The following is a 24,524-nucleotide window of genomic DNA, read 5'->3' on the forward strand; positions in this document are numbered from 1 at the left end:
CGGCTCAGAAGCTGACATGCAGAAAGTTTCAGATCGCACAGCGACCCGCATACGCGGTGAGCGAGCAAAGATCGTGAGTGCTTTGTTGCTCTTCCCGAAGACAAGTTCGAAGGAAGCTTTTAATCAATTAGTTAGTCAGGATGAACTGGAGTCCGATGACGTTGGCGACCAGTCAGCCGGGCGGCGGATCGCTTGCTGGGTCGCGGAAAACGGCGGTCGGCGTGTCTCCCTTGGCTGCAATTACCTGAAGGCCCCTCTAATCACCCGGTCGGCCTGCCTGCCTGACGAGCAGATAAAGCGGCCAGTTCGAGCTTCGGCACGTTAAGAGCGTAACAGGGTCTAACTTGTTTTACAAGGAAAGGGGACGTCCGAGTAATCATAAATAAAATTGTAAACAAGGAGGAAGACAAGAAAGACGCGAATAAAGACAGACGGGACCGTCACCCGGGCGGATAATCCTCTCGACTTCGCATTGTTGAGCGGGTCCTCAGCCATCTGCCGCGCGCTGCCGCTTTGTTGTCGGCAGGATTAACTCCTGGCGACGCTTTGTATCCGACCATGTATCAATCTATCTATCCAGCTAGCCGATGATCGAGTTGGAGCCTGGAGGTGTTTGTACCCTTCGGGTAGCTCTGCTTTCGAACGAGCAACGGATTACCGAAGCGAGATGTCTCCATCGAAAAATCAAATTGCTCTCCCTCCGATTGCGATACGGAGAGTGTGCCGCGCGGTTGGCGCTTCTTAAGAGTCATCATGTGATGTTGAACCCATCGTTTACGCTTCGGTGGGAGCGTTTTGGCTTTCGTAATGTGAACTCACACTGCTGTGAACTTCGTACGATCCGCTGCCGCTTCTTCTACTTAATGATCAACACTTTTCTCTCGGACCGATTAAACCAATAATTGCTGATTCGGTGGGCGCGAATGATGCCGTTGGCGGCCGTCCGGTGCTTTGACACCGTGATGTGCAAACCTCGTGACGTCAATCTTTGATCATTTCTCGGTTGAACGAAGTCTAGACTGTCGGATGAACGAGCGCACAAGTTCAGTTTTGAGCCGGCAACTGTCTCAAGCACAGAGGGTGGTCCGAAAACTCAAATCTGAAATCCGTGATGAGTTCCTGTTTGGCCCGCGTCATCAAAGCAGTCAGTCAGTCAGTCAGCGAGCCGGCCGGATGATCGTCCACTCAGTCAGTGAGTCGGAGAGTCACAGACGGGAGGATACGTGAAAATATGGGCATTCGCGGCTGGGGAAGACGACCGACCTATTGCTCGCATTCTGTCCGTATTAAACTTGGAATATTGCTCGTCGACGGAGTTCATATCTTTCGGGGCATTTGTGGAAGAAGAGTCGGAGGTGACCTCGCTCTTCATGACTAAGATGGTCATTCATGGTCTTGGCATGTTTCGGAATCGTCCCCGATACAGATCAGTCATCTTTCGGATACGAAGTCTCAGAGCATGAATATCTGAGCCTTTCAGAGTGTCCTCCTTCTGTTCTCGATTCATTCAATCACACGCGCTGCGACAGCGAGCCCTGCCAGCGCTGAAGCGCTTGGAGTCCCCACACATTATAATTTCTCTCGGAAAAGCCGACACTCTGGGCGTTAACTTCGTCGATGCGAGAATTGGCGGAACACCTGCCCAAAACACGAAGAAACAAGTCAAAGAAGAATATCTCCCCGGTATTCGACTTACGGACTTGGGATCTTCATTGTCGAGTCTTGAAGCGGCTCGGAGATCCGGTCTCTGTCACGGCTTTTTGTCCGAGAATCATGCGATACGGAAAATGAAAACATTAGAGCCAGTTTTGCAGAAAGCTGTCAATGACACACTGTGAAGACCGTGAGCATGTAATTCTCTCTCCAGCCCCGGGACTGAGCTTCATTTACGCCGGGGAAAGATCGTGATTCCCAAATTCTGACATTTTTCCCCTGAGTTTTGTCATGGGGAAGGGGGGGGGAAGCTAGATGAGCGCCGAGCCCAATCATTTTCGGACGACAAATTTCAGTCTCGGAAAAAAGGGTCATGCCCACGGTTCTTCATGCGGCCGCCCTCGATCCTTCCCGCTCAAATTCCGGCGGAGGCAATTCAGAAGTCAGAAAAATTTTCCCACAGAATGTATATCGCGGTTCGCCCGACGGAACACGTCCCCTCCGATATCGATACCGAAACACACATGAATCAGCGCTCCGGAGACTCCGCTATCTGGCCGTCTGGTCGTCATCAGCGCTCGTCGCAAAGGATTTCCCTCGCTTATCTGATATAATAAATTTGTTAATTTGCCGTCGCTGCCGCTGGTAAAGCCACTAAGACTGCCGGCTATCGTTATTCGGTCCAAGATCGTTCGGCGGAGAGACTCTGGGTGTTCAGGTGAAGTTCCGACGACAGGTCAATTTCTCTTGGGTGAGATATTAGCGTAGCCTCTATTCTTCGTCGACGGCTTTTATTCATGAATGAATGAATGGATGGAGGCGAAAGCGTTTGTCTGGACGTTCATCTCCCATTGTGAGAGTCATGATGGGCCGATGGGCCTGTGTTTGGAGGAAAAAAAACACCAGAATAAAAAACTTCAGCCCACGTGCGGTTGCCGTCGTGCAAGATGGCCTCTTTCCGCGGCCTCCCTCGAGGCTATAGGTGTTCTTTTTTTCGGTGTCCCAATCCGTTAATTAGAAGAGATAACGCCGAACTTCAAATTGAGCGTAGAAGTCTCATTGGAGCTTTTATCTCACAGCGGGAAACTGATCCGCGGAAAGGAGCGCTCCTCGCTGGATTTTCGGTCATACATTCCCGACGAGGGTGTTCTCGGTCAGGGTGTTCTCTAGGCGGGAGCATGTATTCAGCATCACCCTACTGGGTGGGTTTCCTTTTGCGGATAGTTTCGCGGAATAATAATTAAATTCGTCGGAGCTCGGATTCTGCAATTGACTGGATCGGTATGAGACGCTGATGTCATTCCTGCGGGACACGCCTGTCTGCGATCGCACGAGCCCGGGCATGCGAGAGTCGATGAATAGACATCGGATCTTTGGAAACAATGAGTCTTCTTATTATTGAGCAAGACAGAGAAAGTGAGTGCACCGCTTCCGAACAACAGATAACACCGTTGGTCTTTTGTCTAGATTGACTGAACGACTATGCGGAGATCTGAAGAGACTTCCACGACAGAGACTGCCAAAGAGAAGAGACAAACCTCCGTGCGAGCAAAGACAACATTCCCATGCGACTTTTTTTACATATGATGCTCGCGGCCGTATGGATGCTATGGTGGGATCTCCGTTTCACGAGAGCCGCGCTTTCCGACGGAATGATGTGATGTAATGTCAAATTTTCTTGCTTGGCTTCTCTTGGTTGGGCTCTCAATAAGAACGCTCAAGGTACCAGTCACAGGTGCAGCCTGCGAATGATAAATCGGCGCGCGGTATTACCATAGGTGCATATATTTGTTCGAATAGGTCCGAGCGTATCGCGGTGAATTTTCGTCCTCAAGTTTCTTCTCTGATCAAGCAGAATGTCTCCATTCCGTCGTAGCATGTTTCCTCATTGTAAGCAGCTTCGCAGCAACCGACGTTTTTTGCTCACGTCGCGCACACTCCCCAAACGCTAAGGAGAGCGAAGAAAGTAGGTTCTAACGCCTGAAAATCGGCAGCGGTAGACTTGAAAAAAAACAAGTAGCCGAGCCGCATTCCTTGAAAGAATTCTCGCATTATACGGATTCCCGCGTGATATACGGATGTACATAAGTCGGCATGCGTGATTATTGCCACGAACGAAATTGAGTCTCTTGAGATGAAGGTGAACCTCGCATGGTAATCCAGTGAACAGTTATTAATGATGTCGCGGCTAAGTGCATTATCGACACCCGGTCTGCAGCAGGCTGTTCCGCGTCACACGACAGAACCACCTCTGAGACATCCAGGCGCCGTCTGCCATTTCCGCAGTAACCCGACTGAGATGCCCGCTGGTATGCGTCGTCGGAGCAATCGCCAAACTAATATACTGGGCGAGCTCTAACAAGTCACAAGCCCACCCCGGGAGCCAAGACTGCCGGTTCCGATCAGAGTTTCCCGAGGGAAGTTGCGAAGGAAGTTTTCCGTCCACGGTCGAGGCGCGAAGTCTGACTCCGGCCGTTCGAACGATTCCCTTCCTGAATCGAAGTATCCATAAGAAAGTAATTCGGTAGTATTCAGGTTACCGGAGAGAGTTGTTGTGTGAAAATCTCGGAAACAGATCATCCTCGAACAGAGTGGTCTTGTTTCGACGAGCACGGCTCGGGAATCTTTTCCTTCCTGGGCACACCGTATGAGCAAGCGGTCCGCCGAGTCGCTGCTCTGTAGTAGTGGCAGTTTGAGCAAGCAAACCGCAGCCCTGAGTGAGTGAGCGAGCGAGGCAACAAGCCAACCAACGAACCAAGCCAGCAGCAGGCAAACTGAGCAAACTCAGAAACTTTTCCCTGACAATCTTCATCCAAGACGTGTTTTTATTATTAGAAACGCTGTAGTCCCCTGTGTCGCTGGATGGCTGGCTTGTTAGAGATCTGTCAGTCTCAACGCACTCATCCGGCCGATCGTGAGCTGCGAACCCGCTCGGAGACCGAAAATCCCGGTCCTAATCAAATGTCCTAAATGTCGTTTACGCTTCACAACGAACAGCAGACAGTCTCAATTTAGCCGATCATTGTCTTATGCTGCGGTACAAAACTCAGTTCAGAGCTGCATACGCGCTCGATTCGCGGGCTCGTCCGCGAGGGAGCTCGTCCGACCAGGCATGCGTGTCACTCTATTACGCAGGTTACCGCACTTGCTGAGCCTCGGGTCACAATGGCTTCGTGACTCATGCTAACACGTCCTACGAAACTTCCATGAGATCGGTGTGCTCTCCCAGTGAGATTGCGTGAGCCCCGGCAGCGGTAGCCTCGCCACCGACGGCAACGATGGCGGTGCCGCCTAATGGGAGACCCGACTCTCGACTACTCGGGTAACATCGTTCGCTTAGACGGTTCTCAAGAGTCCGGGAAACTGCTAGGAGTTTGACATGAAGCAGACGTGGTTCGATTCCTTGGAAGGCTGCCCTTAGCAGGTCACGCGGCCGGTTGGGTCTGGGACATTTTGTTTATGTTCGCATTAGATTACGTTTCCCTCGTTCAATGCACATACAGAGGTTTCTTCTTCTTATTTCTTTCGTCAGCGGCTGACGGCCTTATGTGAAAGGCGTGCGATTGGTGGAGTCTGAGCCTCGATGCGGAGGAAGCTTCACGAGAGGTTAGGTGCTAGCAATTGTCAGTCTGCGTACACAAACCGAATATACGCGGCGTAGACTTATTGCACCCGTATCCTTCGGCGAAAGTGGAGTCCCGGGCTCCTCCACTTCTTACCATTGATCAGCGAACCGATGACAGAAATGATTATCGCTTCTTTATCTTCATGACCAGCGCTGAGCTTGTGACAAATGGACATTAAGACCTTTTGAACGACCACCCGCACGCTGCGATGGATTTCTCGCTCTACTGAGGTCCTCGACGTGAGACATAAGACGGGTTCCGAGATCGATATCCAATCAGAAGTTCTCATGGCTTCAACATTTGAGGTCGTCCCGCAGCATCACTTACTATTATCGATTCTCAAGTGTCGGCCTGTCCTGTACTCGATCCCTGGGGCCCGATCCTCGGATTCCACTGACACGTCCTCGATTCGGGAACTCGTCAGATGAAAGCCCATTCATGCATTGGAGGGACTCTAAGAAAGCGTGTCGACTGCCAAGCAGAATCAATGGCGTATAGAAAACTTAAGCAATACCGTCGTCCTTGGATGATCAGAATGAGACAGCAGACATTCAAGGCAAAACGATTCCCCGTGTCAAAAGTCACTTAGGTGGAGTATTTTCTGAGCGTGTATGACGTTTTCGATATTCTGTTCCGGCGCTCATCATACCGATATTCGCTCCTAAGCTCTGGTCGGTACGATATTCACGGGTCTTTCCCCGATGCGACGTGAGCGGTTTGTCATTTCGCCAGTCGCTTACATCATTCATCGAACTAGCTGCTTCTCAAGAGATTCGAGTTAATCATTTCTACGGGAGGAAGAACGCTCGAGACGAAGCCAAATGAATGAGAGGGACGACTTCGGATGGAGCTCATCTACAATGCGTTCACTCACAGGGAGTGCGGGGACAGTGTTCTCTTGGTACTGACAACACGTAGCATGGATCCATCATACTTCAAGTACCTCTGCGGGAAGCATGACAGAGCGACGTTTACGGAACGAAACTGCAGCGTCCACGCACGCAGATCAGGTAGATCTACGAGTTTGCTTTGATGTTGTGGGCGGCGGATCTGACCTCTTTATGACCCCGTCATCACCACAGTGTACTTGTGCTTCCATTTGTACGTAACTCAGTTTCGAGCAGTAGTCTTCTCGGTCCGTCAATCAGTTGGTCGGTTGGTTGGTCGCTCGGTCCGAGCTTTTCAGTTTGGTCAAGCGAGGAGCCCAGCACCAGCGGCGCGACGGCCCTCCAGAATACAAGTCGAGTGTACTTGATTTTGGACAGCTCAGCTCATACCTCCAAAAAGGCAAGAGGAGTGAGCTTGGGGAAACGTCTTGGCGAAGAAATCCGAAGCGTCTGGGACGGCTGTACACAGATAGTGACTTTCACCTATTGGAAACATTCTTTCTTCGTCGTGTTGATTTTTTCGCTCTCTCTCTCCCGTCTTCTCTTTTCCATGTGGAGCCCCACTGTTCAATGCTTTCGGGAATCTCATCGAATTTGTTGCGCTGGAGCAAGCATCCACGCGGGGTCCATCCGAAGAAGGGAGAGGTTCACAACTTATGTCAGGAGACCTTGTATGGCCGCCGCTGGTGCGACGCAGTAACCCTTTTGGCATCACGCCAGTCGAAACTCTCACAACATGTACCCACTCCACTGTGCTCGGAGAAGGAGCCGACACGCGTTTTGAGCGTGTTTATCCTGCTTTTTTACCCGCCCGCTCTCTCGTGGACTTCCTTGTATTGGCTCCGATGCTCGGAGGCACTGAAGTTTCTTGCAAACTTTTTCGTAGCCTGCCTGAACTTGTTGTCGTCAGATCCGCCCCGGATTCGGCACCAGCGGCCGTGATCCCTCAGAGCCGCCGGAGTGCGGCACCGTATCCGACTAGAGTTGAACGGTCGCGAGTGAGGATTCGTTCCGGAAGCAGGTCGGAGGAGCGAAGATCTTGGCTTGGGGTTAATTTTCCGCGATTCCCAGTGGCGTCAAAACTGCGATACGACCGCGGGGGGCTCAGAGGAAATGACGATCCCAACGGATCCTGTAAGACGATGGCGGTGGTGGAGGTGAATGGGGCCTCTCTGTGGCAGTAAGGAGCAAGTGAACGAGAAAGAAAAAAACGAATGAAAAACGAACAGGCGGGCGGGAGGCAGGGCTGACAGACCGACCGACGGACGGACTGTAAGACCAGCGCGGCAGCAGCTACGATTCTGAGACTTCCGTACAGCGAGGGGGTTTTCGTCGGTGAAGTCTTGAGGCGTGAAATTTGCTTCCCTCCATCTCATTCCATGCGTTCATCTTTTCTCTGAGTCAGTCCAAGATATTTAAGTAAGAGGCGGTTAAATGATCCGCGGAACATCCGTGCCCCTAACCTGGGTATGATACATTTCTGCTTGTTTAAAAGACTCAGGACAGTTTGAGCAACAGGCACTAGGGAAACCACAAAGCACCCAGCAAATTAGGTGGACCGTGTTTGAGATACTAAGTCGAGCATTTCGGCCTCCCTTCAGAACTCCGTCGACGGAGGGTCCAGATTCCTCGCGCTTAATGCGACCGCCGAATTCCGTGTCCTCCACATAATCTCCGAATGGAGAGCTTTTCTCCATTGAGAGTGTCTCCGAAGGCGATCGACGTGCCGTCGACGGCCAATAACTCACCTCTGCGCTTGACATTGAGCTCGGAATCTGGCGCATCCGGTGATTGTCCGACGTCGTCGTTGGTTTGTTGATCCCACCCTCAAGCAAGATCAATGTAACCATAATCGCCACCACCGAAACGGTCAGAAGAGCTTAAGTAAAACGAACTCGCGAGGCTTTCGAATGTCGAGAGACGATAATCGCCGATGCGGGCATCTGAACTCCATTAGGATTAAGCGTCATCGGAACATCGATCTAGACGCCACACTTTCGTGTTGGCCTCTTTTCAGCAAAAACGGTCAATTGTGTGCGGGAGTGACTGCGCCTTGCTATCTGCGTGCTCGCTCAATCGGTGTGTCTTTTGGCCGCTCTGTCGGCCGGTTGAGGGTCCTGCGCGCGACTCAAGCCGACCCATGGACGAAGGAATTCAACCAGTGCTACCCCGAAAGCAAATAACAACGGTGAGATCGAGGGGAAGAATAGAAGGAGGCTGGTCAATGGTTGCCGATAGTTTTCCTCTTCTTTGGCAGGCGCCCGAATCTGCACTTAACGACTCTATCGACTGCGATGGCACGCCGCTCCCGCACACAAACACACTTTTCCACAGCCATGGGCCACACGAGCGGAACTTTTAACTTGCGAATCGTAACCAGGGAGAGACATCCTCGGAAGTTGCGCTCGCGGAACTCTTTTTCATGCTCACCTGAGTTCCCATTCTTTTTTTTCTGTGAGAGCTTGAGATACGAGGAATGATCGAGTGCCAACAACGGAGATGAATGAGTGATCAAGAGATCTCCTTCGCAGTTTTGTAACTTCTGTCACAGCGCCACCAGAGGACGTCTGTTCCCGACCGACGGCGGTTCTCGCATGATGAAGTAGCTGTTGGCCCGCGTTGATTACCATCGTGCGTACCCATGACGACAGTGTTCGCGCTTCTGTTGACGACTTTGAACATCCGACTGGTTTTCAGTTGTAAGAGCAAAGCTCGTTCTCGCCCGCATATTCACGAGGAATGATTATTTTCGTAATGGTCGTTCATCCCGTCCGATTCCTTGTGTTGGTCATTTACCGCTCCGACCAACACCGCCGGCTCGGATACCGAGAGGGCATACCTCTCGTGGAGCAGCGACGCCCTTCAATGGAACGCTTCGGATGATTCATGCGCTATTCCGAGCACGTACACGTGTACCTCAATTATTATGCGAGATTCCTCTAACGAACCCGACTTTCGAATCTGTTTGAGGATTCAGATGCTCAGAGCAGAGTTCCGACGCTCCTTCTCGAGCCTCAGTATTACTCAGTCAGTCTTCGGAAAGCATGAAATTCACCGCGCGTCGACACGCTCGGTCCGACTCTGTTCGTCTCTTACTCGATCCGACCTTCACGAGTCATGGAGCGTAGTCCTTACGCGATCACGTCCAGATGTCGACGTGCACCGCCATGCCGCAGTTGCACCGAAGAGACATTTGATTCAAATTGATTCGAGAGTTCCTCATGCGCGTTCCGAGAAGTTCCCTCGAATCCCACACTGAATTACCTGATGACGGGCGAGGTCCAGAGAGAGCGCGCGACTTATCATACTCAGCGGTGCACTAGCCCTGAGATGGCACCTTAGGATGACGGATGGATACGAGTTCCTCCCGCGGAATATATCATTCCGATTTCGAGAAATCGCAGGCTGGTCGAGAACTACGGTGATTCGCCCATTTGGCTTAGCAGATTTAGCTTCCGTCGGTTCGCATGCTCGAGCTGGGAGTCTACCGTCGTCTTACCTCGCTCGCTCACAGAATAAACTCCTTCCGGATTGAATTATTATGACACGGAGATTATGCCGATGAGCCCAACCGCCTTTCGGGAATGCAGCCCTCGGTTCGTAGAAGCCCTTTCATGACGAATTCTCCTCCACAAATCTTTCTTCAGTGGTTTCTCGAACCCTTCCCGGACTTTACTCTCCCTCGTCAGTGTTTCTCATCGCGTTGTTCCCTTGAGGCGAAATATAGCTCTGGCTTATGGATATCCATAAGAGGCGAACGAGCCAAGGTTCCGACAATGGTCAGGTTCAACTCTAGAAAAAAATGACGTCGTCCCGTTGAGTGATGATGCCTATAGCCGACACCTGGCTCCAGAGCATAATCATCGTTTCGCAGCGGACGATCGGCAGAAAAACTCTTGACGAAGCCCCGCGGCTCCATCGACAGCTTCCTTACATCGGTCCTTATAACTTGAGCGAGGCTGTCAGAAAATTGAGAAAATCACAAAGTATAGGATCAATATTGAGGAAGCAAACGGACGGATCGACAGCTGAAGCGAGAGATTCGCACCGGCGTCCATCTCGTCGGGCAGAATCTGGCCGAGGAATCAATAGTTGTAACTTCATCCAATTACGTTTGTGAATCGGGTTCTTTTGTATCGAAGACCCGGGGCAGCTCTCTCAGCTCCGGCTTTCTGCGAAAGCGATTGATAAATAAAGCAGCAATAAAACTAATCACAACCTTACCCCGAAGAGAAGAACAGTTCATCGGGAGTTCCGAGCAGCAAGGCATTTCGGTGCGGCGACGACCGAGATACGAGTCGAACCGAATGACTTATTACTCGACCCAAAGCAGATGGTGTCATTGCTGTTCAATCGGCGGCCGATGGCGGGATACATGAGATCTGGTTAGAGATGCTCCTTTTGCGCCGTCAGCTACATTCATCGATAGAGTTATCGAGTCCGACAGTCGTTCGCACGACCAATCGGTCAGCCAGCTTCCGTGCTATCGATATATCGTGCTAGCTCATGTAAGACGTCCCCTGACACAGAGGGTATCTTATCGTGATGCATCGAGGTGATAGTCGCTCACAGTCAGCCAATTCTGTTCGGCCGTGAGGCTTCGCTTTGGCTATAAAGGAAAAAAAAACGTCAGAAGGATCTGCGATGAGAATCTGATGATTTGATGAGGGCTGGTGCTACGGAAATTATAGCAGAAAAATCGATCCGGCTCCTCTAGCGGCCCGCGCCGTCCGAGTCTATCAGTTCCTATTGGGACTCCACTCGCGGTTTATTCGGGAGTTGAGAGCTCCCGGGATTCCCATAACTCATAACAAAAAAAATACCCGTTTGAGGAGTTTCCTTTAAAGTTCTTCCGTGGGGGAAGACAGCCGAAGATTCGGAAAATTGAACGAATTTTTTGGCGGAAATTCCACCAAACTATGTATGATCTCTCTCATTGAGCCGGGGAAGTCCAAAGTCACGGGCAGAGCTCCGTGTCGGGATTCGGGATCATAGCGGCCTGGGGTCTGCGGGCAGACGGACGCTCGCCGCCACTCACGTCTGGTGCATGATGAGGTTTTTTGTGTTTCTTGTTTGGTTCTGCGTTGCGGCAAAGGAAGCGGAGGAAGCGGGAGAGACATCTGTCAGATGCTCAACTCTCAGTTGTCTGCTGTGTCTTGAGAACGAGTCGTGTCAGTTTGACTTAGCGACGACGACGCACGCGTCACTTAAGCCGCCAGGAGCTCCGGTGAGCCTCGAACCTCACTGAACAGCTCAATCTCAGCGACAGGGGTCTGAGAGTTTTGATGCTCTTTGATTTAAGGTAGCCATTTTTTCTCCGCTTCTCCTGCGGTCGGCAGACCGACTCGCCGTTCTATCGGTCTTATTCCCCCACTTCCTCACCGAAATGTTGGGTCACCAACCCGCCCGCCGAATTAAGTCAATCTTTCAACGTCATCATCATGGTCGAATGGGATTCCCAGCATTGGATCTAGACGGCATCTCGAGACGCTTTCATCTTTATGTCATTTCAAATCTCGTAACCGTCACATCCCACTTATTTTTCCTTTCTGCCGATTTCAATCTCTACGGCGCGTTCTTTCCCATCGTCGATCGCTCCTAATGCAATCGCCGATTCCCTACCGCGATGGTCACGTTTTTCGTTTCGTCGGTCGCTGTCCGATACGGAGGAAGTAGGCGGCACAAGACTCTTTATTCAGTAGACAAGAATCTCCAGGCGACCGCTATCTCTATATCTTCGGGAAGCAGAACTCCTGACCTCATGGTACTTGACGGGAGCTCTCGATCGATTCAATCGAGCTCCGGCCTTTCCCGAGTCGCTCTGATTCGACTCTGCTCCGCTCCGGCTGTCGATATGTACCTCCCGATCTGAGGCCAGAATATTTCTCGTCTTCCCCATTCGATGCGACGCGTTTTGAATCCGCCCTCCATGGAAACGCTGATTCCTCGCCCCGCTCACCGCAAGGTTTCATTCGCGCCTTCGTCGATATTTCGTGTGTATCCTCGAAGAGGCGCTATGAATGATCAGTTAGGGAATTCATTAACGTTCATTGAGTGCAGGCCGCTCTCGCCGGCGTGGCTGCTTGATTCTACCGAGTCGAGCCCAGCCCTACCGCAGTGTAAAAAGGATCTTCTTTTTTGTCGAGTTCAATTGGCGCTCGAGAAAAAAAACAGTATTTTTGGTACCTAAAGCAAAATTTGTCGACAAGCAGATTGTTGGACCACCCGAGCTTATTGTCATTCCTAATCAAGCCGAGCAGTTGACATTTCGTTCCTTCGCGGTCTTCCTACGGCTTTATTAGACCGGCATCCACTCGAGCGCGCACAAGAACCGAGCAGGGCAGGGATGTCTCTCTTGAATAGCGACAGTTCATCGACCGACTCTCGGTCCGATACTCAGCCGTTTCAAGGTGCTCGCTCGCTTACATAAGCAACGTCTGATATAAAACCTACGCGAAAAACCCTCACTGTTGCGCGGGCGAGCGAAGACGCTCGGAACAAACGAGCGTGCATAGTGTGAACGTCGCATTTCCGAGGCACCTCGGGAGGACGTTTTTATCTGAACTTCATTTTCGGTTTAGAGTCGGAGTGGTTGAAGTGGTACGGGACGGGGTAGCTGTCGTTTCGAACAAAAACACCGAGGACCCTCTGCAAGAAACCTCTATGTACAATGGCGATTTCGCTTATTGCGCTCCCTGACTTTCGAGAGACGCAGAGGAGTACTAAGTACGCAGCCAATTGAAAAACACGACGCTCCCCAATTGTGATAACAAAAACAGTTCAGACTCGTTCCTAGTATCCGTCTCCCGACCGCCGGTTGAGCAATAAAAACCAGGGCCCCAGCGGCGAAACAACGGGACACGAATCGATCGCTCTGCGAAGTCATTTCCCGACAGGATGTAATCACTGATAGGTTTATTTTACTTTTTCCAGGTGAGTTTCAAGTTGAGACTGAATCCCGTTGCTGAGGCTAAAAGGGATCTCTGAGACCTCGATCACTCCGCCCTTCTCTCGCGAATCAGAAACTCGCCAGCAAGCGTCGATCATGGAACTCCGCTAGGGGGAAAATCTGAAACATCAGATTTGACAAGAGGATCCCGTTTCGAACGGCGGAGTCGACTCGGGAGTTCTAGAACTCACCTCACAAGGCTCACAGAGCCTTTCCATGTTAGCAGAGTATCCGGAGAAGACATTGCCCTCTCATTTTCCTCAGTCCCAATTATTATCGTACGGTGTACGGCCCGTCATGGTCCTCCGCTCTTGCCCCTACGTCTACTCCCCATAGCTCACTCGCCCCCCCCCAGTACAGAAACTCGGATGCACTCCCGCTCATTGATCGAGCTGACTGAATAATTGAGGGCGAAGGCAGCCGATTGAGGACTGATGAGCACGGCTCCCTGGTGGAACGCATATGTCCGAGCGATGTACTCGATTCCAATTCGGACAGATAAATGCAATGCGACTTCTTTTTCTGCATTCCCTCGGAGAGGGCTCCCAGTCGTCCAGAATTGAAGTCTGTCGTACGAAGAACACAGATTAGAAATGCGAAACCTCAGTTAGCAATAGGTAGAGGAACGGAGCGCAATCCTTCCTATAGGTTCAGAAGTTCTAAGGAAAACAAGTTCTCCAGCTTGGATAGGACCGCCATATGAACGGATCCCCCAGCCTGAGGCGCATTTGATGCGGGTGCCATCCACAACTCAACGACCTGAAGGTTCGTCACATGTTGGCAGGATGATGGTTCCGTGGTTTGTTTTTCTGATTGTTCTCCGGCAGGCGCGCACGATTTTACCTCCGCGGTTGAAACTCACTCCGGTCTATCCGCTAATCTTCGACACATCAACGATCCTACATCTATTCCTCCGATAGCCTGCCATGATCACTTGTGTGATACGCTTTAGATTGTTTGTATAGAGAGGAGCGTTTACGCATCGAGTTAATTGAGTTTCTACGTAGATGTCCCGAGAGCGACGCACAACACGACGCTTCGCAAGCACCGCCTGGGTATGGCTTCCACGATGATTGTTGTCTCCCAAGTTCACTTCAGAGCTCCGCTCTCCCTCCGAGTTCGATCCGCCAATCTTTTGACGAATCGTCAGAGTATCCGATCCGTCCCGAGAAGGCTCTCTGTCTTAAAAACACCCATACGCGGCGAGACATTGGTCTGGAATGTGTCTTGAGATGGAATGATTCTTTGCGCGAATCCTGCCATACTGGTCTCTGTGTCCTCAGACCATAGAGGCTCAGTCTGACCACATGAGCTTTCCGATCTTTCGATTAATATTTTTTTCCCCACCAGATACCATCGTTGATTTCGAAAAGCGAGGTAAAGTCAATAGAACGTTTCGTGTGCGAGTCGAGTGTTTCCATTGTGTGATCACCTTAGAACCTATTCTCGCGTAATGAGATCCCCCTTCGCCACCCGTGACTTGAGTAACCCGAGTGTCTTCCATTTCGACAAAGACTCGGACCCGAGGCCGAGAAGATCGGAGATTCCGAAAGTGCGGTATACCGGGTCAGAATCCGGCCAAGGATCTAGTCTGTCATGATGGGAGAGAGGAGAAGCGGTATATCTCATTGGACAGAGTACGCAGAATTGGGAAATCGAGGACACCGGGGTTCCCGGAGAGTTTCTGAGAAATCGGAACTCGAGCGGGCTCCACAGGTTCGACCTCGAGCCTCCTGGAGCCTGGCACAACTCTCGCATGAAGTTCCTCCAGCGCACGATCGAATCTCACAAAACCATGATTCCCCCGTGCATGAAGATGATTGGGATGGTAAACTTTCAGCGGCTTAAGTCAGTTCTCCGCTCCTCAGATTGTGATGCCATGATGCTTTGCAACCTCACGGAGGCAGTTCCGGGTAGTGATGTGAAATTCAATGAGTTCCAACGAGAAGAGAAAATTCGAGTTTGCAGGTGAGTCACCGTTGCTTCCAGAAGCTCGACATGAGAAGAGAAAAAGCGTCAATAAGAGGAAGAAGAGATGAACATCCGATTTCCTTCTTTGTAGATCACTGAAAAGTTCACATGACTGCTCGACACTGTACTCCTGTAAGCGGATGGCGAAATTCGTCGTTCTCGTCGACCGTTTCTACAACGTCGTCTGCAAAAAAATCCGTGAGTATGACGCTAATCTGATGCTGTATATCGGAAACAGGTTTGGGTCGAGATCCGGTACTGGTCTCGGGTCCCGGAGACAGAGAGACATGTTGATACATTCGTCCCTTTCTTCACAGTGACGGACAACGGCATTTCCACCGAGAACTGCTACAAAAGCGCTCATTTGAAAGCTGTCAGCAAGTGTTCGAATCATCTGGCGAAAATGAAGAGCCTAGCCTACGAAACCGAAGGGAAAGAGGCAGTCCGCGTCGCTTGCTGGTGAGTGATTCTAATCACGCCTTCGGAGTCACGCCTCCCCTTAATGTCTGTGCCGCTGAGCAGTAGACGGAAGCGGAAGGGAGATTTTCGGAAAAGACACCCCGAGACAGAGCAACGAGAGCAGTCCGAATCACACGGTTCTCTCCGATCGACGGGTCGTCCGAGATACTTCGAACAATAACAACAGGTGTTGAAGCCTCACTCCAACACGTTGTGGAAGCGATACCGCGGTCACCTCGCGATCTCGGAGACAAAGTGACGACATTCGACTGGCGCTTGGTCTGGAGCGTTGGGCAAGGAAGCTTTCCCGCGCCTCCAAGCGAGGCCTCCTTGAATCATTTTTCTCATGGTTCCAGCCGGGCGAAGCTCGAGAGGGTAGGCCTATAGAATCGTCAGTGAGTTTTCCTTCCAGTCTCGAATTAGACACCCTTGCGTGGTTGGACACGAATGGCTAATTTCTACTACGACCGGACGAAGCTTGCCGACGGAAAAAAAACTTCAATCTCGGAAAAAAAATCGATACGCCCAGTGGAGGGAAGCAAACTAGCTGAGACTTGCCTATTTCACTTTACAGCGAACATCACAATTATTCGAACTGCTACCGCGACGAAGTCTCTTCGGCGTGCAGCATGGATCGCTCTTCCGTCGTCGTTCAGCCCGATCCGAATTTCGATCGATTCTGCCATCAGTGGACCCCGAAGCAGTGCAGAGAACAACGCGACCTCAAGCCCAACTCGATGGGCGTTTCTAGTTCCGAGAGCATCCGCAGCGGAATAATTCCGGTAGTAATCGCGTTACTTGGAGTCTGCGTTGTCGGGAGACACTAGAAGGGGCAGGAGCAAACGAAGGAGAAGAAGAAAACAAATTAGGAACCCTGGATCCGAAGCCAAGTCGAAGTCGAACACTAGTCGATCACGTTAAGAGCTCTTGGTGAGGTTCGGGTTCGCGTATTCGGCTACCGAACCTTGGTCCAGCTATAATTGCTGTAAGGAACTCCAACACATCATGAAAGACCCCTTGGGAACTAGTCTGGTCTTCCCTGGAAGCTGTGAACCCAGAAATCTGGGCCCGCAGTCAAACCTTTTTGTATCGCTGACAACAACTAACGTGACCGCGGAGAAGCGTACGACAGCGTTCGTTTCTGAACGCTCTGTAGATACTTCCTTTGGAATTCGCCGGTATATGAAAAGCTATTTAATGTAAAATGTTACAATCTATTGTTGCTAGCTACTCGACGAAAGGCGCGGAGCGTTGACCATTTGTCGGCTTCTCGCTGGGTCAGATCGACTTTCTACAATTTCCGCACGTAGTACTACTCGCCCTAATTATCCTGTACAGAATCGGAGCGCGCGAAAGTCGTCGGCCAATCAATCTGCCACTCAGCCCATTCGTGACTCTCGATGATGAAGCAGAGCTTTCAGACGGCAATTCCGACGTGCGTCATGCGTGACTGCATTTGGAGTCTTTCAGGAGAACGGTTCTCGAGCGGACACGCAGTGAGGAAAAACCTCCAATCTTGACTTTTATCCCGTGGAATCGAGAACGGACGGCGAGTCAATCGGCGGAAAATTGATTTCATCCCTTGCTGATAACGCAGCGCTCTTATTGCGAAATCACTGTCAGACCGATCGGGTAAGAACTACGACTTCCGCGCGCGAAAAATTGCTGACCCATCAATCAGTTGTTCCGACGACAGAAGGATCGCTTTTGTTTAAAGTTGGAGTCGACGATATCAATCCCCCCACTCTGTTTGATGTTCTTAACGATTCACTACGAATCCAACCTGATTAGAAGCGAGAAAACTCGGGATCCTCGTGAGAATTGAGTGGACTCTGATTTTAAAAAAGAGTATGAAGAACACTGACGGGTCCTCTCGCGGGAGTGTTCTGTTATGTTTTTTTCTTTCCCGGAGATTGAAGCTGACGAGACAGGAGAGTACATATGATACGATAATAATATTTCCCGACGGAAGCGTGTAAGAACAGAGCGAAGAGATGAGCGAATCCACAGTGTAGATCAACCGATGGAGTAGCGTACGCATATAGAGTGATTAGTTCATGCTCTTTACGAAAATATTCCGACCTTGTTGAATGTGCCACATCGAAATAAACGAAATTTGATTGATAACAAATCAACCGAAACTTGAGCGGAATTTTCATTCGTTCTCAATAGATATGCGGCGCGGCGCCCGATTCTTTCTATCAAGCCTTCCGCAGCCGAGAATTCGTCGAGTCTGAGCGATCGTCAGGTTGACTCCAATAGTTGGTGGTATTCGTTGAAGATGACGACCAAGAAGACAACTGTCATTCAAGAGTTCGCCTGGCCGACTTGCCGGAAGAGACGGTCTCTCAGTCAAAAATGAAACGATCGACCCACTCACTCAGTTACACTCTTCTCGGTGCGCTTCATTCTGCTAAGATGGTCCCGATGCGAATCATGATCAAAGAGAACCGTACAAATGCCCAGAAAGATGGGAGAAAAAAACAACTCTGATTCCCGTGCAAGGCGGCGACATCAAAAATGCATTAACGCGCTACGTCGTCATCAGAAGGTCTTCATTTAGTTTGATTTTCAGGAGTTGTCGATCCCCGTGCTCACTCTCTAGGTGAACCGCTGAAACGAGAAGGCTTCGCATGGAGGAGAAACCTCGGCTTGAGCCTTGTCTCGCCTCAGACACCATTCTTTTGGGTGATTCCGGTTAGCTCATTTTCATGATAAGCGGAATCAAATCTCACCGGAACTTTGCGAGCGCTTTCGGATCGAGCGGCGTTGCTCTCAGGAAGGGCGGAAACTACATTTTTCTTTACAGCTAGATCTCGTTCGCATTCTTTCGGTCTTCCTCTATGCACTCACGTAGCAGCTTCTAAGCAGACACTCCGTCAATTTAATGGGACGAGGAATACTCGATCACATAGAATAGTGGCGGCGTTGACAGGAGGCGATGCTACAGCTCGCTTTTCGGAGCAACACGGGATATCCTTTCGGAGTCTTCCTTCCTCAGTTCTTCGTTCTCTCGATGGAGTATTGGTTGGAGTTTTTCCGCATGGTCAGCGTCTCCGGGGAAATTAAGTTCACAATGACCTGTATGGGGTCTCCCACGATCCGATCCCAGAATCATTCCTACGTGTCGTCTTACGGAGGAGAGAACCAGGGAGCATCCTTGAGACACCCCTCCTCAATGGAGACAATTCGCTTCAGTTGTCATCCAATGATGGTCAGAGCAGCTCGAATGTCAAAATGGGCTTGTCTACGCAGCCGATTGTTGAATAGTTAAAATTGTCGCAGTCTCCGCTGGGCAATCGATCTGTCTTCCAGCTCTATGCGGAGCCGCTCGGAAGAGTATGATTCAATATGTGTCATTGCGAACTATCAGCTGGTCTCACTTCTCGAATGGCCCACATGCCAGCATTTTTTATCGAGACCTCTCAGAGGTTGAATGGAATCCTTGGCTCGAGTGTCTGCTGTGTTTTATCGGGCTGTTTGAATAGCCGCTTGTTTATGAGAGCATCGAACACGTCTGAATGGGGAAAGATGCCTTCTGAATAACCGCGAATGGTAGTAGATTCCAGCATGGAGAAGGGAAAGAGCAGGATCGGGAAAGTATCCCTAAACGGCAGACGAATTATTCATGGATTCGGGGGGCGCCGTCGCGGCTCCCTGCCGAGCCGATCCGGGAGATGCCTCCAATGCGACTGCTGGAATGGTGCGAGCGAATCGACATGACCACGCACCGTGAACCTCGCGAATATTGATATCAGCAACAAAAACATCGAGGTTCTGAGGAGCGATGCTGCTCCCCGTTCAGACCACAGTGGTCTTCCCCCAGGAATCGGAGCACCAATCTCCCGCAAGATACAACGTCAATGTGTTGAGCGCAAATCTAGCTGAGATGTGCCCACCACTGCGATCGTAATCGGGTACTGATGCTTGCGAAGTTTTTGAACTGAAGGAAATGGAATACTTCCCGTCGTCTTCCATCACAAACTTTGTACATACTATGTCCCCATTGCGAACTTTATATATCCGCCGCGAAGCACCCACAACGAGCTCATTGAGCCTATTCCCATGAGCCCGGATGAGCTGAGGAAGCAGAATAGAGCCCGTGGAGGCGGTTGAACAACCTGATGAATGTTTGAGCTCGCTTTCTGGGAATTCAACAAGAATAATAATTAGAGGAGGGCACCGAGGATGCTACGGATGAGAGATAATGACAGAGAAGTCCTACAACAGGATATTCCCGCCTACCCCACGCGCGTAACGACGACTTCATTGCAAATCGACGTGAACTCAGCACCGATCCGATCGAGCGAGTTCTCGACCAGTTCGTCTGCTCAGAACGGGCAGAGATACAGAAGGCGCCCTGTCGAGAGTCTGTGTACCTTCGGCCACAGGACCAGTCAAGATGCCGCGGAAAAACGTGAGACACCTTACCACTTTAGGAGAAGGAAAATCTCGTGAACGCAAAACAATTCACCCCTGGAATGGAAGGGATCATATGATATTCGCATGTGGAAGCCCGAGATAGATGCGTTCCGAAGCTTGCCCATCCACCTCAAAACTCCCCGGTGAGCATTCATCGGGCAAGACACGACGGACTCCGGAGCTCTGCGAAGAAATTGCAAACGTAGTGATGGGCACTGAGTGAGGTGGAGGGCAAACGCTCATCAGCTCCCTTCGAGTTGCCCCTAAGCAGAGTTTCCTACAATCGATCCAAGCTCGCTTCAGCTTTTGCAGCTCGGCGGTCATGTCTCCGATTCGAAGACTTATGATCATTATCACCGAAGGTTTTGTTTCGAGACCCGAGGCCGGCACACTTGATGTGCGATTATCTCGACAATTGAGCGTCATGCGGCAACTCACTGGCGTATGGCAGATCGACAAACGGTAGAGCTACGGAAAAAGTGGGAGACGCTCAAACACCCTAGCCGAGGCTCTTGAGAATACTGGCTTCTGATTTCTATGATGATCTATCGTGCGCATTGCACCGTTTACCATGGTATGGTGAAAGCCTCTGCATTAGCTCCCGGCCGACCACTCCTTACTGGCTGGTCAATCGATGGATACGCTGAAGCAGATTGCATTCGAGCAAAACGACGTATGAGGTCAGACGTTTTTTCGGATCTGAGTCGACACCGAAGGGCAGCTCGCTAGAGAGCTGAATTCGAGGCAAACGCGAGCAAACATCAAGAGAGTTAATATTAGCCTGTAGGGAAAATTCTCTTGTTTTAGGTGTCGGTCGGTGCGGCTTTTGTCTGAGTGACTGTCTCTTGTCGAACTTTGACATCGACAAGAGGAACTGCCTGCGAAAAGGTCTCCGCTTCTATGCGTGTTTTGCTTGCTCAGAGACACTTCTTTCGGTCGAGTCCTTTGTGATCCCTTGTCGTTTTTTTAGCGGAGGCATCTTTTATTTTTAGGTGACCGCGCCGCACACGGTGAGATCGGCTGACATGAGGGCTCAGAGCAGGGGTTCCGAGGCGCGGAACGCTCTTTCAGATGGGGTTTTCAGGCGAGTGAATCTGGGCACCTCTCGGAGAGCTTCGGCGAGGTTTCCAGCGAGGTGCTCAAACCTATTCGCAATAGGGTCGGCTGCGCTCCAGGCAAAGAAAGTCTCGTGAACTTCGTCGTCAGATGTTATAAATCTTCGCTGATGTTCAGGGCGTTCGATTATGATCATATGCGCTCTCGAGTCCGGAAATCTCAGGGGAGTTCCGCGGCCTGGACGGAAGTGCGAGCTCGAGACCGAGCGGACAGCGACAGCCGACCACTGAGATGTGCCTCCGCCCCCTCCCACGGATTCAGGATTCGCGCGGAAACGAGTCGGAATTATGGACAAAGTGAGTACGAGAAGGGCAGGGCAGGTTACCGATATGTTGGCATAATCGAATGCATCAGTCAGAACGTCGATATGCTCGGATTGGGGTCGAGATCCGCGCGCTCAAAGCACGAGAGTAGGGAAATCCAGTGATTCAATGGAAATTTTCGCACTCTACGGGATAAAAGTTCGGAGCACTGGTCAAGTATCTCTAAAGAGCTGATTGCGCTCCACTCGAGCTTGCGCGAACTTCCCCATTCCAACCTCGAACATTCACTCATTGGAGGTTCGTCTCCAACGCGAGTCATTCAGACGTTCCCAGTCAGAGAGCCTTTGCTCTCGACTCGTTCCGCCCCGATCCCTGGCACAGCTATACCGACGAGCGTTTTGAATCAAAGGCTTCTCGAGAACTCCTCGCGGACATAGGAGGTATTCATGTCAGACCCATCTCGATAAAATATTGCCCTGGCTCAGAATCACCAGTATCATCGATATATAGCGTATAGCTTCACAGAGAAGTTCGTCCGGCGAGGGTCGATGTTGATGTCTTCCTTTCACCCGCGTGATTCTGATAGCGAAACGTCGGCGTCGTGATTGACCAAAAGCCAATTTGAAAGCTAGGTTTCGCCCCAGCGAACGCAGCAGCGAATCCTGCATGGAAACGAATCGTCAATTCATTCTTCGCTCACTGAGTCCACGGAAGGCTCAGACGTTCTGAGAATCAAAACTTCGCAGGAAGCTAGGTCCCAAGTCGTCGTTCGATGGAAAGATACGACTCTCAGATTTGGCATCTTGGACGGAGAGTGAGGAAGAATCGCAAATAATTATTCTCCGAGGTGGCGTTTTTTTGTGATCTCTGCGTCCTTGACGGTGTCCATATGCCTCACTCACTACACCGCCATGCGATCTCCCACGACAAAGGACGCTGGACACGGACCTCGTGGCGTGACGTCGAAGCATGCCGCAATCACGGGTCGTGTGTGTACAACTGGTAATTTTGTCAATGAGCTGGGTGCGAACGTGTGACATCAACTTGATGCGGATGGATCGACCAAAACATTTGGGCGTGTCGCGACGCCCGGCGAGGTGTGCTCAAGCTCATTCAGACATTCGACCGTTTATCGATCGTCGCATTCGACGATTCGTCCCCATCGATCGCAGGGGTCTCCATGAATGCGTATGAACTCTAGGTTGAACTCTGTGAACAACGACAGTTCACGATTCTCAAATGGGATTGCAGGGGGATTGCGGCTGCGATTCAACTCTGAGAGCCGGTGACGGTGCTTTTGGAATTACACTCGAACACGCCTTCGGAAAATGAATCGGGAGTCTTCAACGAGTTTCGTCGCACGTGTCCGGGTTTCAGAATTCGACGCTGATCCTAATGCGGGTCACACGACTCGACGGTGGACACGCTCGCAATATCGCGAGCGCTTCACTGCACCGAGTGGTATAGCGATCTAGAGCGGTAGCGGAGCTTGTTAGAAAATGGACCTTGGCGACGCGTGGTACTCTCTCATGAGGCGTTCCTGACGGGGCCGATGATCCGAGGGCTGAAACTTTCGGGGCCTCTCAGTGGGCTCGAGATCGGGAAGATTCGATAAAGCTCTTCCGAAAACTTCCCAGCTCTCATGTTGTTCTCGCGGAGCGTCACAGCGCTCATAGGAAAATATCCGCCGTCCCGGAATGGCATATGAAAGCACGACGAACATTGAATTCTTACACGTTCCAGTGTTTACAGAGTTTCAGACAGAGACTCGGTTTTTCAAGTGCAGTCTGCGCCTGCCCGAATACTCAGAGGAGCGCGACTGTTTCCGACCATTCACTCCACCTTCATTGTGCACTCCCTCCGTCGTTCGGGATAGAATCGGGGAACCCACGAATTTCTCGAGAATCCACTTAACTCCTTCAGGGATATGCTTGGAAAACATTGGCGCCGGTGATAAATTTTGTAAATCGTACTCCCATTGGCCCGTACCCTCAAGTCTCTCAGGGCTGACGATTGTCGAATCCACGACTCCACACGAGAAGCTTTGAAGGGCAGTTTTATATAAGCCTCTTCTCTGTGACAGACGCCGACGCATACGTCGGAGAGTGATATGTCGCACTGCGGTAAACGTAGTCGTCAAAACCGTGAAGATTTCGTGCTTTTCAGACGAGGCTTATGGTACATGATATGAGAGTTTCCATTTGGAGCATCATTTAATGATCAGATATAACTTGATGTTTGAACGAGGGATTCTCACGGAAGTACGATCAGAGTCGAAATTCGGTCGTCAAGGGTATTGACCCGGGCACGTGGATTGCATGGCGGTCATCCACCAAGGCCAGCGTGGACTCCACCGACAGGAGGAAACGAACGCACTCTTACAAATCCATTACTGACTCAGCGCTGAAATGCATCATCCCTTGCGGTCCTTGCTCTCTTCAGCGGAACAATCTCGTTTTCTGAGTACTATCAAGTCTCACTGAAAGCCAGTCGACGACGCAGAGAACCATAACTACGATATGTTACGTCGTGGATGCGTCGTCGGTAAGGTGTACGCCTCCGGCTTCTTTAGTCGCCGCCGTGGTGTTGATTGCGGTGACTCGGTGTTTTCAAGGGCGCTGATGAGAATCTCGCCCCCGCTCAGGGGTCCGTATTTGGCCTTCGTTTCTGCTGCTTTCCGTCGTGATCATCACCGCCTAGCATCGATCAACTCTCCGTTAGATTTCCTCTCGGATAGCCGATGTCAGCGGTCGCGTGCTGCGTCGAAAGCTCTCCGAGTGAAATCGAGCGTCCTCGCTCCACCAAACGTAATATTTTCGCCTCTGGAATCTGAAACTTCATGAGCTCGCTGGTATCGATGATGCCACGGAGCAAAATGCCTCCTCCTTCAGAGCCAGGTCGGATCTGATGGAGGGATGACTGTCCGAAAAGGAATCCCTAAAGATGCAAAGTGCCGGCCACAGAAGATTGCGGCGCTAAGGCTTGAACAATTTCAACGCCGGGGACTAATAACGAATATTCGGCGGCTGTTCGGGGACGATGGAAATAATTCCAGGCGGATGACAGAAGCGGGCACGAATCAAGACGTTGATCTGATCTCGGGAGGGAATAGTCCCAGAGACACAGGAGCGAGCCTGAATAGCCGGTAGAATCCGCATCGCCTCAAGCATCAGCTAAA

The 24,524-nt window shown here is 51.0% G+C and overlaps 1 protein-coding gene across 1 annotated transcript in view; it reads left to right on the top strand.

Annotated features, from left to right (window-relative positions):
• The window catches only part of LOC100900478 (uncharacterized), a 36,723-nt gene extending 19,909 nt beyond the window's left edge, over nt 1–16,814 (top strand). Inside the window, exons 2-6 of the mRNA XM_003739510.2 lie at nt 14,466–14,492; nt 14,984–15,083; nt 15,178–15,284; nt 15,404–15,545; nt 16,120–16,814. Of these exons, the coding sequence (XP_003739558.1) occupies nt 14,466–14,492; nt 14,984–15,083; nt 15,178–15,284; nt 15,404–15,545; nt 16,120–16,372 (629 nt within the window). The 3' untranslated portion in view covers nt 16,373–16,814. The remainder of the gene's footprint in view (nt 1–14,465; nt 14,493–14,983; nt 15,084–15,177; nt 15,285–15,403; nt 15,546–16,119) is intronic.
• The last annotated feature ends 7,710 nt before the right edge of the window (nt 16,815–24,524 follow it).

This window comes from Galendromus occidentalis, unplaced genomic scaffold (assembly GCF_000255335.2).
Source record: "Galendromus occidentalis unplaced genomic scaffold, Mocc_1.1 scf7180000076543, whole genome shotgun sequence".
In the NCBI taxonomy this organism is placed as follows: domain Eukaryota; kingdom Metazoa; phylum Arthropoda; class Arachnida; order Mesostigmata; family Phytoseiidae; genus Galendromus; species Galendromus occidentalis.